This window comes from Otolemur garnettii, unplaced genomic scaffold, assembly GCF_000181295.1.
Source record: "Otolemur garnettii isolate 467f Iridium unplaced genomic scaffold, OtoGar3 scaffold00146, whole genome shotgun sequence".
NCBI lineage: Eukaryota > Metazoa > Chordata > Mammalia > Primates > Galagidae > Otolemur > Otolemur garnettii.
Window position 1 is genome coordinate 3,265,129 of NW_003852541.1, and position 12,099 is coordinate 3,277,227.

General features: G+C 45.1%; 1 protein-coding gene across 1 annotated transcript; it reads left to right on the forward strand.

Annotated features, from left to right (window-relative positions):
- The first annotated feature begins 11,356 nt into the window (after positions 1 to 11,356).
- LOC111728241 (RUN and FYVE domain-containing protein 1-like) lies at positions 11,357 to 11,913 on the forward strand. The gene is made up of 2 exons (XM_023518758.1): positions 11,357 to 11,648; positions 11,801 to 11,913. Exons 1-2 carry the CDS (start codon positions 11,357 to 11,359, stop codon positions 11,911 to 11,913), a joined length of 405 nt encoding a protein of 134 aa, XP_023374526.1.
- Positions 11,914 to 12,099: the final 186 nt, after the last annotated feature.

A 12,099-nucleotide genomic window follows, 5' to 3' on the forward strand; every position in this document is an offset into this window, starting at 1 on the left:
CGCCAGCCCCATATACTGAGGGTGGTGGGTTCAAACCCGGCCCTGGCCAAACTGCAACAAAAAATAGCCCGGTGTTGTGGCAGGCACCTGTAGCCTAAGCCCAGGAGTTGGAGGTTGCTGTGAGCTGTGACGCCACAGCACTGTACTGAGGGCAATAAAGTGAGACTCTGTCTCTACAAAAAAAAAAGAAAGAAAGAAAAGATCCACCCAAAATATTTTTAGATCCTCTTTCTGGCTTAACCATGAGTCAGATGTAAAATGAACGAGGCTGTATTTCCAGTCATGTAACTTTCCAGAAAAATTATCCCAACAAAATCAACACTCATTCATTCCTGAGTCATTCTTAAAACTAGCACATGGTTGCAAGCACATTCTAAATTTTGTTAAAAGATAAAATAAACATTTTCATAATGTTTGTTTTTGTTACCCAAAATAAAGTCTTAATCAAGCCTTTTGTACAGGCTTTTCACTGCTTATGAAAGACTGGTTCCTGTTTCATATGAATTCACTTCTTTATACATCTTTTTACTATGAAAATTCAGACATTCAAAGAAGTAGAGAGGATATATAAAACTCTCTTATACTCATTATCTAAATTTAAAAATTGTCAACCACTTGTGGTATCTGAATCATCTACTTTATTTTTTGGAAGTATTTTAAGTGTAATTCCAGACATCAAGACATGTTCCAACATAATACTCTAATGCAGGTCTAAAAAAGTAAGGGCATTTTCTTGGGCGGCACCTGTGGCTCAGTGAGTAGGGCGCCGGCCCCATATACCGATGGTGGTGGGTTCAGGCCCAGCCCCAGCCAAACTGCAACAACAACAACAAAAAAAAATAGCTGAGCATTGTAGCGGGAGGCTGAGGCCCAGAATCACCTAAGCCCAGGAGTTAGAGGTTGCTGTGAGCTATGTGACGCCATGACACTTTACCGAGGGCAATAGAGTAAGACTCTGTCTCTACCAAAAAAAAAAGTAAGGGCAACCACAATCCATTATTATATTTAAAAAATTATAGTCATTCCATAATATCATTTAATATCCAGTCCATTCAAATTTCCCCAATTAAGAAAAATAAAAAGCTCTTTCCCTCCAGGCAGTTTGGAGCTAATCAGAACTGTCTTAGACCTCTGGGGCTTACTACAGGCGCTGTATCTCCTCTCCATTTTCTGTAAGGTAGAGGTTAGATCTCAAGCTGTGCAGTCCAATACAGTAGGTGCTAGCCACATATAAATTCATAATAATTTAACTGAAGGAAAGACTCAAATCCTCAGTCATGTGAACAACATTTCAAGTGCTCAGTGGGCACATGTGGCAGAGATCAAGGGCATTTCCATCATCTCAGAAGGTTCTATTGGACAGAACCTTCAAATACTTGTTTTTAGGTAAACAGTTTCAGCAAGAAGACTTCATAATGTGTACTTTGTATCGAATAGTTCAGAAAAGTAATCTCATTTTAATGGCCTATTCCTGGTATCAGGACATCAACTATGTCCAGATAGTGAGTATCTCCTAGATTGTAAACACCAACCAAAGTGTAGAAGTGATACATGTGAGATCAAATCAGTAAAGCTCAGGCCTTGCTCAGCTGACGTGGCCAACTCACCTCACAATGCCAATGAAACTGTGAGATCCATCTCTTTGTTTCGGGGAACTTTTTGGTTGGTTTTGGTTTTTTGCTTTTTTGAGATCCATCTCTTTGGATACCTTTTTGAGCTGGGATAAGTCACCCAAACCACCCCCCAGGTGCCCCATAACTAAGTATTTAGCCCATACCAAGTAGACCATGAGCAATTATCAACTGTAGCCCCTGGACAAGACAAAGCCACCTGAGGAAAGCAAAGGAGGTAAGCAGGAGGGTGCTGCAGGGTCCAGAGCAGAATGCAGAACAGAGGGAGTAAAATTCCAAAGTGCAAGGGGGCATCCTGGATGGTGACGGCAAAGCCTAGCTGAGAAGTAGTGCAGGGGAGCGCTGAGGATAAAAAAACAGGATAGGGTCTAAGAAATTTAGTGAAATCCTAAAAAAGATTAAAAAGAAAAATAAGAGTGAAGGTCAATGGGCAGAGGGCAGAATCATACCCTGATGAGGCAGCAGACGAGTGAAACGCAAGGCCTAAAAGACTGGGGGAAGAAACACACAGGGGCATTCATAAAAAAACTAGTGAGGACAGAAGGACCACATAATTCTGGGGAGTGATGTTTTAATTATTATAGAACATTTCAAGAATATGGAAAATTATAGACAATAACATATTTGGGTGCCTTTTAAATCCTATATTTGCACCTAAAATAATCATAAACATCCTCCTCACAAAAAACCCTCTCATCAAGTATTCTCCAAAGTGGTCTCCTATAAAATAAAAATGAAAAGAACTTAGAAAAAAATAGAAAAGAACTTAGAATTGCTGTGCTTGTTGCTAGAGGAATTCGGATGATTATGTGCACACTCGATTACCTATCTTATCAGGACCATCCCTCCTTTTTGATAACATGAATTTTATAATGCTGTGTTTACTATCCTGAAAAAAATGCATAATAAGCCTATCAGTCTTCAAAATGTCAAAACAATGAATATAATATAATGTTCATAGCTGGCCACAGTGGTTCACACCTACAATCCCAGCTACTCTGGAGGCTGAGGTGGGAAGATCAGTTGAGCCCCGAAGTGTAAGACTGTGGTAAGCCCTAATTACACCTACGAATAGCCACTGTACTCCAGTCAGGGTACATATTAAGACTCTGTCTCTAGGCTCACCACCTGTGGCTCAAGTGGCTAAGGCGCCAGCCACATACACATAAAATGGCGGGTTTGAATCCAGCCCGGGCCTGCCAAAACAACAATGACAGCTGCAACCAAAAAAATAGCCAGGCGTTGTGGTGGGCACCTGTGGTCCCGGCTACTTGGGAGGCTGAGGCAGGAGACTTGCTTCAGCCCAGGAGTTGGAGGTTGCTGTGAGCTGTGATGCCACAGCACTCTACCCAGGGGGACAGCTTGAGGCTCTGTCTCCAAATAAAAAAAAAAAGACTCTGTCTCTAAAAAAAGAATAAAATAAATAAGTGTGTATATAATATGTCCTAGCTGTGACATTAAAAAAAAGAAGTAAATACATAATTCATATAGGCCTACATCAGAGATATTGCAGGTTTGGTTCCACACCGCCATAATAAAGCAAGTTTCCCAGTGCATATAAAAGTTGTTTATTAAGTGTGCAATAGCATTATGTCTAAAAAAACAATGTACGTATCTTAAATTGAAAACATGTTATTGCTTTAAAAATGCTAACGAGCATCTGACCTTTCAATGAGTCCTAATCTCTTTGCCAGTGAGGGTCTTACCTTAATGTTCAGGATCTTGCTTTAGATTAAGTTTTGGTTTAGGGAATGCTGTGCCTGCTTTGATCTTCTATCCAGACCACTAAAACTTCCATCTCAGCAATCAAGCTGTTTCACTGGATACACTATCATTCTTGTATTCACTGGAGTAGCATTTTTATTTCCTTCAAAAACTTTTCCTTTGCATTCACAACTTGGCAACCTGCTAAGCACAACAGGCACAGCCTTCTTTGACTTTCCACATGCCTTCTTCTCTGAGCTTATTCATTTCTAGCTTGTGATTTAAGGGGAGAGATGTGCAACTCTTCCTTTCACTTGAACATTTAGGGTTATTAATTGCCCTAATTTTACTATTATTGTTTCCCAGAGAACAGAAAGGCCCCAAGAGAGGAAGACAGATGAGGAACAGCTGGTGGAGGGAGCAGTCAGAATACACACATTTCAAAGATCACTGATCAGGCAGGGCGAGGTGGCTCACACCTGTAATCCTAGCACTTTGGGAGGCTGAGGCAGTTGGATTGCCTGAGGTCACAGGTTTGAGGCCAATCTGAGCAAGAGCAAGACCCCCGCCTTGAAAAATAGTCAGGCATTGTAGCAGGCACCTGTAGTCGACAGAGAATTGCTAGAGCCCAAGAGCTTGAGGTTGCTGTGAGCGGGGTACCCTACCAAGGGTGACAAAATGAGATTCTGTCTCAAAAACAAAAAAAAAAAAATTGGCTTGGCGCCTGTGGCTCATGTGGCTGGGGTGCCAGCCACATACATACACCTGAGGTGGCGGGTTGGAATCCAGCCTAGGCCCGCCAAACAACAATGATGGCTGCAACCAAAAAAAAACACAAAAATCGCTGATCACAGGCAGGCACAGAGGCTCACACCTGTACTCTGGGAGGCCAAGGCCAGAGATCACTTCAGCTCAGGAGTTTGAGACCAGCCTGACCAAAAGCAAGACAGCAAGACACCTTCTCTACTAAAAATAGAAAAATTAGCTGGATGTTGTGGTGCACACCTGTAGTAACAGCTACCTGGGAGGCTGAGACTGAGGCGATAAGAACACTTGAATTCAGGAGTTTGAGGTTGCTGTGAGTTAGGCTGACCCCCAATGCATTCTAGCCTGGGAAGCAGAGTAAGACTCTGTCTCAAAAAACAAAAAAGAAGAAAGAAAAGAAAAATGATCACTGATCATAAAAGATGTAATAATAATCAAAAATTGGGGCACCACAAATAGAACATCTTCCCCAGTCACCCAAGCTTCTCCATGGTGGCGGGGTCCCTGACCCCCTGAGGGCAGCCCGAACTTCCTCAGCCATGGCCCCTCAGCCAGCGCTCAGCTTCCCAATGTGCCGCCACCGCTGTTCCTGCTGCTGCTGCTGCTGCTGCTGAGCCTGGCGCTGCTGGGCACCAGGGCCTTGCAGAGCCTGCCACTGGGAGTGAGTACAGTCCCTGCACAAAGCGGCAGGGTATTGACTGCCATGTGTTGGAGTTCATGAAGCAGCCCTGCAGGACCTGTGGAAGATGGCCGACAGCTTGGATCCAGGCACACAGACCCTCCTGCTACTGGCTGAGCACCTGGCCATGTGTGCCTGCTGGCCAACTAGGCACTGAGGACCCTCACCAGCACTGTCCCCTGTCAATAAATGCCCAGACAGAAAAAAAAAGTTTGAAATATTATGAGAATTACCAAAATGTGATGCAGAGACACAAAGTGCTGTTGGAGAAAAGTTGGTGTCAGTAAACTTTTTTTTTTGTTTTAGGCAGAGTCTCACTTTGTCACCCCCAGTAGAGTGCTAGGGCATCATAGCTTACAGCCACCTCCAACTCTTGGGCTCCAGTGATTCTCTTGCCTCAGCTGGGACTACAAACACGTGCCACAACACCCAGCTATTTTTAGAGATGGGGGTCTCAATCTAGCTCAGAGCTGACCTTGAACTTGTGAGCTCAGGCTATACGCCCACCTCGGCATCCCAGAGTGTGAGATTACAGACATGAGCCACTGCACCTGGCAGGCGCCAGTAAACTTACTGGATAGAGGTTTGCCACAAACCTTCAATTTGTAAAAGAAACAATAAATGGAAGTGCACCAAAACAGGGTACACCTGTGTTCCAACATGTACACGAGATAGAAAAGAAATAATGTACCCGGGTTTGGCACCCATAGTGTAACCTCAATGTAACTTCGAGTGCCATTGATTTATGCTTGAAGAAACCTTTCCAGAGTCCACATGAAGGGATATTCTTTTGAGGACACTCCTAAGTGATTAGAAAGCTAATCATGCAGGAGGCAGACCCTGAAGGCAGGGTCTGATTATCTCTGGAATTTTCTGTAAGGGACCTGGGGAGGAGATAATAAACATAAGTTAATGTGCATCTTTAGCTGAAGGTTACATCTGTTTTTTCCAGATAAATAGTGAATTGAGTTTTAAGATTACTTTGTACTCCTTTTAAGTTACATTCCATTCTTATCATAGAAGTCATTTATCACCAGCTTATTTGCTGTTATGATGTAAATGTGCAGAACAATGTATGGTTAGAGTATATAAGCTTGTAAGAAATAAAGTGAAAGGGCTACATGCCTGAGCGAGCTGTAGTCTCCGCTTCTCTGTACATTCTGACTGCTGATCTTATCTCTGCAACTTCACCCGAACATTTCCAGCAACTTGTAGCTCAGTGGTTAGGGCACTGGCCACATACACCAGGGCTGGTGGGTTCGAACCAGCCTAGGCCTGCTTAAAAAAAACAACGATGATAACTACAAAAAAAAAAAAATAGCTAGGCATTGTGGCAGGTGTCTGTAGTTCCTCCCTGCTTGGGAGGCTGAGGCAAGAGAAACACTTAAAAGAGAGTTTGAGGGTGCTGTGAGCTGTGATGCACTCTACCAAGGCCAACAGAGTGAGACTCTGTCTCAAAAAAAAAAAAAAGGAAAGAATGCACCCAGATATTTGCACCTGTGTGGAAAAATCCCCATGCCTGTTATAGCATAAATGGGGGGTTTTTTCTGTTTGTTTTTGTTTTGTTTTTGAGACAGAGCCTCAAGCTGTCGCCCCTGGTAGAGTGCAATGACACCACAGCTCACAGCAACCTCAAACTCCTGGTTTAAGTGGTTCTCTTGCCTCAGCCTCCCTAGTAGCTGTGACTACAAGTGCCTGCCACAACGCTGGGCTACTTTTTGGTTGTAGTTGTCATTATTGTTTGGCAGGCCCAGGCTGGATTCGAACCCGCCAGCTCTGGTGTATGTGGCTGGCGCCTTAGCTGCTTGAGCTACAGGCCCCAAGCCAAAACAAATGTCAACTGATTCAGGTATTGCTCTGGCAACTCAAATACCAAAAGCAGCAGCGTGGGCAATGTAATTTTCTGAATTCCAGGAAAATTCAGGGTACATTTGTTGTAGCTATATGCTCACCAGTATTCCCAGTTTGTCTTTACCCAGATGTTAGTAGGACTAAACTTCCTAACTTCCTAGAAGTTAGACGTGGCCATGACTTGCTTTCACCATGGAAATATGTATAAGTGAAGTTTGCCACTACAGGGCTGGAGCATTTAATCTTGATGAAAAACTGGTCCAAGTGATGGAGCCTCCAACAGCTTAGGTCTCAAGAAACTATGATGAGGTGAGCAGAGTATTCTGTCTAAATTGACATGTTGCATGATGAGAAACAAACTTGTATGTTAAGACACCAAGATTTGGGGGTTATTTGCTACTGAAGCATAACCTTACCTGATACAATATTAAAAATATTCCCAAAAATGTTTATATTTTTATGAAAAATGGAATTAAGCCCGAGGCTCCAATCATCATAAACAACCTTTTTGCCCGCAGAAATATCCAGGACCCCTGGAAAGTCACGCAGGATGCAGGGCGATTCTTTGGGGTTTTTGTTTGTTTGTTTGTTTTGGCTGGGGCTGGGTTTGAACACACCACCTCTGGCATATGGGGCTGGTGCCCTACTCCTTTGAGCCACAGGCACCGCCTGGCAATTCTTTGTTACTGCAGATTATCTTCATCCTTGTCTGCCCCAGACCAGCCGACAGGTAGCATTGCCCTCAACCATTATGGTAACCCAAATACCATCCTCACAAATTTCCAAAATACTCCCTTAGGAAGTAGCACCCCTCCACTGAGAACTGGCCTTCAGGGACTAGGTAGATTATGAAACTAGTGAAGAGAGCTGGACCAAGACTGAGATCCAGGGAGCAGCTAAGCTTCAAAGGGGCACCCATTGCCCATGCCAACAACTGTTGCCATCAGAGAAAATACTGAGTTGCCAAATCTTTCAGTGATTCAACAAAAGGCTAAATCCAGATTCTTGTGTAAAATCTTTTGATTTTGAAACCAACAGGTTAATTTTATCAAGTCTGTTTGCTCTGCTTACCCAGGAATTCAAGGCAGCAGTGAGTTAACAACACACCACTCACTCCAGCAAGATCCTGTCTTTTTTTTTTTTTTTTTTGAGACAGAGTCTTAGTTTGTTGACATCAGTACAGTGCTGTAGCGTCACAGCTCACAGCAACCTCTAGATCTTGGGCTTAGGCGATTCTCTTGCCTCAGCCTCCCGAGAAGCTGAGACTATAGGTGCCTGCCACAACGCCTGGCTATTTTTTTGTGGCAGTTTGGCCAGGGCTGGGTTCAAACATGCCACCCTTAGTATATGGGGCCCTCGGTACATGGGGGTACTCACTGGGACACAGGCACCGCCCAAGATCCTATCTCAAAAAAAAAAAAGCCACAACAAACTCCTGGCCTCAAGTGATCCTCCTGTCTTGGCCTCTGAAAGTGCTGGAATTAGAAGCTGAAGAGGTTAATGTAACCCCATCTTGGAACTAACTCCCCACTCCCCTCCTGGGCAAGGTCGCCCAGGAGGAATCAGTCTATCAGGAGACTGGCTCCCTCCTCCACACTTTTGGGCAGCCAGTCTGAAGGGGACTGGCTCCCCCCTCCCCCACCCCCACTCCGCACTTCTGAGCAAGGTCAATCAGCCCAGACGGAGCCAGTCTATCAGAAGTGGACAAGCAACCCTCCTCTGGAAAGTCCCTAACCATAAACCCACCCTATAGCACCTCTGGTATATCAGGTGGTGCCATGCATCCCTGGACAACAGCTCAGCCAATGGCAACCTCTCCCAACAAAACGCCCAATGAAATTCCTCTGTACGCTTTTAAAAACCTCCCCTCGCTTCATTTGGGGGGGGGGGTGTCACCCCTCCCGGGCTTCGCTGTAGGGTGGAGTGACCCAGGCATATGCTTGCAAATAAAAGCACTTCTTTGTTTTTACATGTGTGTATGGTGGTCTCTCAGCAGCGATTTAGGGCCCAACAAAGCTTGACCAAAAGTAATTTTTTTAACCTTCTGGGAGTGAAACAAAATAGTTCTGCTGGTTTGATGGCAGCCTGTGTGCCCCACTTTGATAAATGTTAGTGAAATCTGACTTTGTATTTTGTCAAATCCCCTTCATTTCCAAGTGAGGAACAGAGGAACAAGTCTGTCTGAGTTGTCAAAGAAAATAAAAATCTCAGGCCTACCCCCAGAAATTCTTATTTAAAAGGTAAGGTAAAGGTCTCAGGGACCTGCAAAGAGGGGCCTCACAAAACATTCATTAAGGACACTACTTGCTGGCTGTTGCCTCTGGAAAGGCAACTTTGAGGAAAATCTATCAAACAGGAGTGATGCAGGACAAGGTGGCACCATGACTGCCACCTTAGCCCTGGACCTGTTGATATTGCAGGGGATGGAGGAACCAGGTGCTTCTCCTCCACCTGGACTTCTGGCTAGTCAATTTCATGAACTGGCCTTGCTACCTCCTCCAGTGCACTCCTGACTGGTCAATTTCATGTCAGTTTCCAAGGCCTGAAAGCTCATTGGACAACTGGCTGTAACTGACAAGGACCCTTGCCCTCAGAGTCAACATTGAGTTCCTACAAAACAACCCCCCCTGCCACTATATAAATCCCTGAGCAGAGAGCCCAAAGACTGATCTGAACAGACCTCAAAGAGGGAGCAGGAGAGCTTGTTCCCCTCCTGGGTTCTGTCTGCAAGGTTTGGTTCTTTGTAGTTGTTGTAATTTTTGTTGCTTTGAATAAATCCTGACTTACTGCTGACCCTGTGGTCCCACGATTCATTCTTTGAATCTTCCAGACCAAGAACCTAAAATCTGGTATCAGGAGGTAGGAGAAACAAACTCACAGCACATAACTGACCTTCTGAAGAGAAAAAGACCACAACTACTCTTTTTGTTTTGTTTAATCAAAACTCTTGTGGCCTAATTCATTTTCTCAACCTTGAAGAGCCCTGAAAGGACGATAGGGGTGTGAGATCCTCGCTGGAGCTGTCTCGGTTCTGGCCAACAACAGATTCCAAGGACTCAGATAAGACAGAAAGAACACCTGCAACTGCTTCCCCCTGTTTTTGCAATCTGTCTACTAACACAGACAAATCCTTTCAACACCACCGCTTTTCCTCAAATACCCAGCACTTTCACCCATCCTTCTTACTATGGCCACTCCCTCTCTCCCTCTTCTCTCTTTCTCAGGAAAATAAACTTCGTACTTCTTTCTCTCCTCATCACTGTGCAAGAATTCTTTCTCCATCCCTACCGCACCTAGTAAGTTTCCACCCTAACATCTCCTATAAACAAGGATTTGCAAATTACAATTTTAGGACTCCAGGGTAAGTCTAGCTCCTAAAACTAAAGTCTGTTTGATTCCACCCTAATAACGAATCATAGGTTTATCTTCTGGGGCAGAACAGAAACAAGAGGATCAGTCTTTCTTCCAGCCCAGGTACAGTGGCTCACACCTGTATTCCTAGCACTCCGCGAGGACCAGGTGAGTGGACTGCTTGGGCTCTGGAGTCGGAGACCAGTCTAAGCAAGAGAGAGACCCCCATCTCTAAAAATAGCTGGGCATTGTGGCCTCACCTGCAGTCCCAGCTGCTTAAGAGGCTGAGACAAGAGAGCTGCTTGAGCCCAAGATTTTGAGGTTGCTGTGAACTCTGACTCCACAGCACTCTACCAAGGGTGACAGGGTGAAAAAATGTCTCCAAAAAAACCCCAAAAAACTTTCTTCCACCTGCCAATGGGATATCTACATAATTGATGCTGCCTTACTCCCTTTTCATACTGGTCTTATGCCACATAAAATATGGATTTTCCTGGGTCTCACAAGAATGTAACCATTTTGTCTCATTACCTAGTACTTTTTTTTTCTTTCTGTGTGCTGTAGTAGAAGCTCCCAAATTCCCCTTTGGAAAAAGCACCACAGAATTATCTGTGGTTTGTGCTTTTCCTGGCACATTCTCAACTTTGGCTTAATAAACCTCCACTGACTGAGACTTTTGCTTCAGTCTTGTATTTTCAGTTGTCAAACCATACACTGACTTACCCAAACTACACAGTTGGGTACCAGTAATCATGTATATGGTCCTTACTGCAAAATCTTATTTAATAATGAAGTCAGTTCTACTGTTATTTCAATTAATACTAGAATCCAGGTCTTCTGATTCCCAGGCCACCACCTTGTACTCTTTCCTGACAAGCTATCATAAAAAAATAAATCCTATTTCTCTGCCTCACCCATCCCAAAGTCTCCTTAGACGCCCTCTTACGGCCTATTATAAAGAGTGCTGCAGAAAAATGACGAAGTGGAAAATATAAAATATGAAATGAAAACTAAAAAAAGTAGAGTGGCGCCTGTGGCTGAAAGAGTAGGGCGCCGGCCCCATATACTGGGGGTGGTGGGTCCAAACCCGGCCCCAGCCAAAACCGCAAAAAAAAAAAAAAAACCTAAAAAAGAGTAAATGGTGTTACAGACAAGAGCCCCGGAGGGTGCACAATGGTCCTGGAAGTACGTTCTAGGGAATTTCCATGCAAACAAGCCCTCCCGGCTGCAGGGGATCGATACGCCATGTTATGATTCGCAACTTCTCAAAAAACTTTTTTAAGCCAAAGAAAGCAAGATGCACGCTGAAGAAGTAGGAACAGAAAAGCTGCGAGAGCGCGGGAGCGCCCGCCCGCCGGTCACGTGACCGGCCAAGATGGCCGACCTCGGAGACGGTTGCCCGGCGGGGCGGGAGCCTGCACGACCGCCAGACTCGGGGCCCGAGGCTGGAGAAGAGTTTGAGATCGTGGACCGGAGCCAGCTGCCGACCCCGGGCGAGCTGCGCAGTGTGGGGAAGCCGCGGACTGCAACCGAAGGCTGGTCGATGCCCATCCTGACCCTTGCGCGAAAGGCCTCAGGGAACCTGTCGGCGAGTTGCGGGAGCGCGCTGCGCGCAGCCGCCGGGCTGGGCGGCGGGGACGGCGGCGCGGACGTGGCGGCGCGCGCAGGTAGGCTCAGAACCGGGGCTTACCCGACGTGTCACCGGCCCCGGTGGGTGGGAGCTGGGCTGGCGAGGGGGTGTGACCTACTCAGCTAGTTAGACGAGTTGTTAGACAGCCTGTTAACACGCCTCGCTACTCCTTGGTTTCTTTACTCCGAGCCGCCAAACTAAGAAAAATGCAGGAGCTTGAAGAGGCTTACGAAGGCGACCAGCAACCGCACGCCTGCATTTCTACGTGTCCCCAGGACAGCAGCATTATTCTCAACGATTGACTTTAGATGGCGGAAATGTACTAATTTAGCTTTAAGTAATCTGTACCACTTTTGAAGCCAGTACTGTTTACTTGCTTTTATTTATTTTTACTTTATTTTTATTTTTTAGACTGAATTTTTAAACTGAAATTTAATAATTTTTAATTGAATTAAAAACTGAGTCTAGGCTTGGCGCCTGTGGCTCAA

What these genes read in the sequence shown, in the direction of transcription:
- LOC111728241 (XM_023518758.1), top strand. Translation starts at nt 11,357, where the DNA reads ATGGCCGACCTCGGAGACGGTTGCCCGGCGGGGCGGGAGCCTGCACGA. An exon ending in GGACGTGGCGGCGCGCGCAG is followed by an intron (nt 11,649 to 11,800) that starts GTAGGCTCAGAA and finishes CTTTACTCCGAG; the next exon opens with CCGCCAAACTAAGAAAAATG.